Source organism: Octopus bimaculoides, chromosome 17 (genome assembly GCF_001194135.2).
Source record: "Octopus bimaculoides isolate UCB-OBI-ISO-001 chromosome 17, ASM119413v2, whole genome shotgun sequence".
Lineage (NCBI taxonomy): Eukaryota > Metazoa > Mollusca > Cephalopoda > Octopoda > Octopodidae > Octopus > Octopus bimaculoides.
The window spans coordinates 2,303,017-2,307,414 of record NC_068997.1 but is presented as its reverse complement, the minus strand read 5'-3'; the positions used below and the strand labels follow the sequence as shown (position 1 = coordinate 2,307,414).

Below are 4,398 nucleotides of genomic sequence, written 5' to 3'. Positions count from 1 at the left end.
TATATATATATATATATATATATATATATATATATATATATATACATATGTATATTCTCACACACACACATACAGGTGTAAACATTTATATACACATATATGTGTATACACATATATATATTTCCATATATATTTTATACATACATGCACATATATATATATGTGTGTATGTATGTTTATGTGTGTGTGTATAAAAGAGGTAAGTCAAAACTTATGCACACTTATGTTTCAGTAAGTTATTAAAGCCAAAGAAGCAGGGGTTAAATAATTATACACTTTTTTGACATAGTCTCCTTGCTTTTCAATGCACTTCTTGCAACAGATCACAAGCTTGCTTTTCCATCAGAAAAGAAAAGTTTTCACTGGTTGTGCAGCTATTTATGCACTGCTTCCTGCATTTCTTCATCTGTAGCAAATCAATGAACTCAGAAAGGACATTTGAGAAGTCAAAGATGTGATAGTCAAACAGTGAAATCTGAACTGTTTGCAGGATGTTCCAGCATCTAAAAATTCAATTTTTTTTTTATGGTTTTAATGGTGCAGTCAGCTGTATGTGGGCATGCATTGTCATGGAGCAATAACATTTGCATTGATAATAGACTTCACTGTTTGGTGTAAATCGATGGTTTCAGTCTGTTGGCCAGCATTTCACTGCAGTCTGCATTGGTGACTATAGACCCCTTTTCCCAATAATGTTCCAAAATAAGTCTTTCTGCAACCTAAAAAATGATTAGTATCACTTTTTCTGCAGAAGGTTGAGTCTTGAATTACATTTTTGCTGACATTTCCAGATGTTTCCGTTCCCTACACTGCCTTTTGATTCTAGCTCAGAGTGATGGATCCAGCTCTCATCTCATGTATATTTCCTGTAACTATTCTCTCTATTAAAAAAATGCTTTGCCTTTATCATTACTGAGTAAGTATTGACAGATCTCAACACTATTGCATCTATGTGCTTCAGTGTGCTCTCTTGACACTCATCTCGCACAGACTTTCTGCTAGCAAAGTCTGTCGCAGATGATTTTGTATGCAGAATAATGACTAATTTGCAAAGAACATGCTACTTCATCGATGGTCACCCATGGACTCATCAGAACCATCTCTTGAGCTTGTTGAACCTTCATGTCACTAATGGGAGTTGACCGGTGTCCCGCTCCCTCCTTGTCATTCATGCATGTCCAGTCATTTCAAAAATTCCCGATCCACTCATACATGCTTCTACGCAGTAGAATGCTGTCCCTGTAATGTACTGAGAGTCTGCAACAAATTTCAGCTTTTGAAATGCTTTCAGACCAAAGAAATCACTGATCTCTGTTCTTTTTTGGTCCACACTGCCAGTGGAGCTGCTATGTTTACTCGGTAACACAAGAAAAAAAAAAAAAAAACTGGAACAATCAAAGTCATACCTTGGTTATATAATCACAAGAGTACAACCTTATAACGTACGAATGCTGAAGGCAGTACAGCCAACCTAAAGTAAGCTTTTGCAAAAGTGCAGATGATTTGTCACTTCCCCTTGTATGTGTATGTATGTATATATGTGTGTGTGTTTGTATATATATATATATATATATATATATATATAAAAGGAGCACTCTGTTGGTTATGACAATGATGGTCCCAACTGATCTGATCAATGGAACAGCTTGCTTGTGAAATTAACGTGCAAGTGGCTGAGCACTCCACAGACATGTGTGGCCCTTAAAATTGTTCTCAGGCAGATTCAGCATGATACAGTGTGACAAAGCTGGTCCTTTGAAATACAGGTACTATTCATTTTTGCCAGCTGAGTGGACTGGAGCAATGTGAATTAAAGTGCCTTGCTGAAGGATGCAACGTGTTACTGGGAATTGAACTCACGACCTTATGTTCATGAGCCAAATGCCTTAACCACTAAGCCACATACCTTCATATATATGTATATATACATATACACACACACATGTATGCAAGAGACTTCTTTCATTTTCTACCTACCAAATTCACTTATAAGATTTTGGTCAGCCAAGGGCTATAGAAGAAGACGCCTGCCATGCAGTGAGACTGAACTCCCAAACCATGTAATTAGAAGTAAACTTTTTACTGCCCAGCTATGCCTGCCCCTATATGAGTATATGACAAGCATCTCTTATATTTTTATGTATGTACACATGTATATGTATCTATGTGTGTGTACATATCTATGTGTGTGTTTGCTATTACTGCCTATATATTTGTGGCCAGTTAATGGCAGCATTCCTTTAACTGCTTCCAAACTACCCTGTGTGAAACACCCACCTTCACCTCCATCACATTTGCATTGCAAGATCTGCCATTTTAACAGTGGTAATGACTGAAGACAATTACCCACAGACGACATCTGCTGTAAGAAACAACAGTAATCGTTGTTGTTGTAAAGACACCACCACCACCCCAATCTAATAGATAGTGATGTGGTGAAGAGAAGAAGAGATTTATTCAGTGAATTTGTTCATCATCATCATCAAGTTCAAGGCAGTGAGCTGGCAGAATCTTTAGTGTGCTCGGCAAAATTCTCAACAGCATCTTGTCTGTCTTTTCATTCTGAGTTCAAATGCCGCTGAGATCGACTTTGCTTTCATTCATTTGAACACTGGGGTTTATGTAATTAACTAATGCTCTCCTCCAAATTTCAGGTTTCTAGTAGAAAAAGATTATTATTATTATTATTATTGTTGTTGTTGTCATTATGATTGTTATTATTATTATTATTATTATTATTATTATTATTATTTTGTTTTCAGAGGCCAGCAAAGTAATAATGCAATATGTAGCACAGGTGTCAGGTAAAGGGGTTGACATTGACCATGTCAAGGAACAGTTACTCTTGTCTAACCCAGTTCTAGAAGGTAATTCAATCAATTTTCTTACAAATTCATTTAGAGAGAAAGTGATTTTTTTTATTTTTGACCATTTTTTTTTTTTCTGAATTCATTTTCATTTTATATGTTTATTGTTTTTCATGTTTTGTTATACTTTTTTTCCTGTGCAATCTCCAGATATATATGTAACAATCTCCATTATTTTATACACATGCACAACACACACACATATATATATATATATCATGATATATATAACAGTTTTTTCCCATTTGTGTGTGTGTGTGTGTAATATACTTTCCAACCTATATGCTACAAAAGAAATTAGTGCTGTATTTTACCATTTGTACTACTACTACTACTACTACTACTACTACTAATTCTACTTCTACTACTACTTCTACAATAACAATAGTAATAATAGTAATGGTAATGATATCAAATTTAGTCAGTTGGTCTGAAATTTTAAGGAAGTGGTGAGTCGGTAAAATCTGTCCAGCATTTGGTTGTGTAAGTTATGGATACAGCAAAGGTATATTGGAACTATAGGTGGATTAACAAAGAAAGTAAGTTTCATATATAAGACATGCACTGGAACACGAGAGAGAGATTCTCTTAAGTGCCTCCGAGGTTGTTGATAGCTTTTGTTACCTATGCGACCTAATTAGCAGGGATGGTGGTAATTCTGAAATACGGTAGCTAAGGTAAGAATAGGATGATAAAATGGTCAGGAAGCTTCTGAGGAGTGGCTGCGTGGTAAGTAGCTTGCTTACCAACCACATGGTTCCGGGTTCAGTCCCACTGCGTGGCACCTTGGGCAAGTGTCTTCTACTATAGCCTCGGGCCAACCAAAGCCTTGTGAGTGGATTTGGTAGACGGAAACTGAAAGAAGCCTGTCATATATATGTATATGTATATATATATATGTGTGTTTGTATGTCTGTGATTGTCCCCCTAACATCGCTTGACAACCGATGCTGGTGTGTTTACATCCCTGTAACTTAGCAGTTCAGCAAAAGAGACCAATAGAATACGTACTAGGCTTACAAAGAATAAGTCCTGGGGTCGATTTGCTTGACTAAAGGCAGTGCTCCAGCATGGCTGCAGTCAAATGACTGAAACAAGTAAAAGAGTAAAAGAGTAAAAGAGAGTATTGCTGGCAATAAAAGTCTTTTCTCTCTGAATAAATGACAGATTGTATGACGCTTGTGTGAGAACTATGATATTGTCTTGTAGTAAGAGATGGGCCTTGAATGCAGAGGACTTGAGGAAGCTAGGCAGAAATGGAGTAAGCATATTTCATTGAATGTGCAATGAATGATATTGTATAAATGTGTTGTTTGAGAGAAAAACTGAGCAAAAGAAGACTCAGAGGTAACTTGCAAGAGAGTAGACTACTCTAGTATGAATGTGTGATGCACAGGGATGACGACAGCTGTATAAAGAAGAGCTGACCACTTAATGTGGATGGAGCATGTAGAATAAGGTGAACAAGGAAGACCTACTGTGAAATGGTGAAGGCTGATATCAAGACTTTGAACCTTGTAGAACAGATGAC

General features: G+C 36.5%; 1 protein-coding gene across 1 annotated transcript in view; it reads left to right on the top strand.

The window, feature by feature from the left end:
• The window catches only part of LOC106882585 (unconventional myosin-Ia), a 354,036-nt gene that overhangs the window by 263,388 nt on the left and 86,250 nt on the right, over positions 1-4,398 (top strand). The window contains exon 6 of the mRNA XM_052974157.1: positions 2,763-2,867. Coding sequence (XP_052830117.1) covers positions 2,763-2,867 — 105 coding nt within the window. The remainder of the gene's footprint in view (positions 1-2,762; positions 2,868-4,398) is intronic.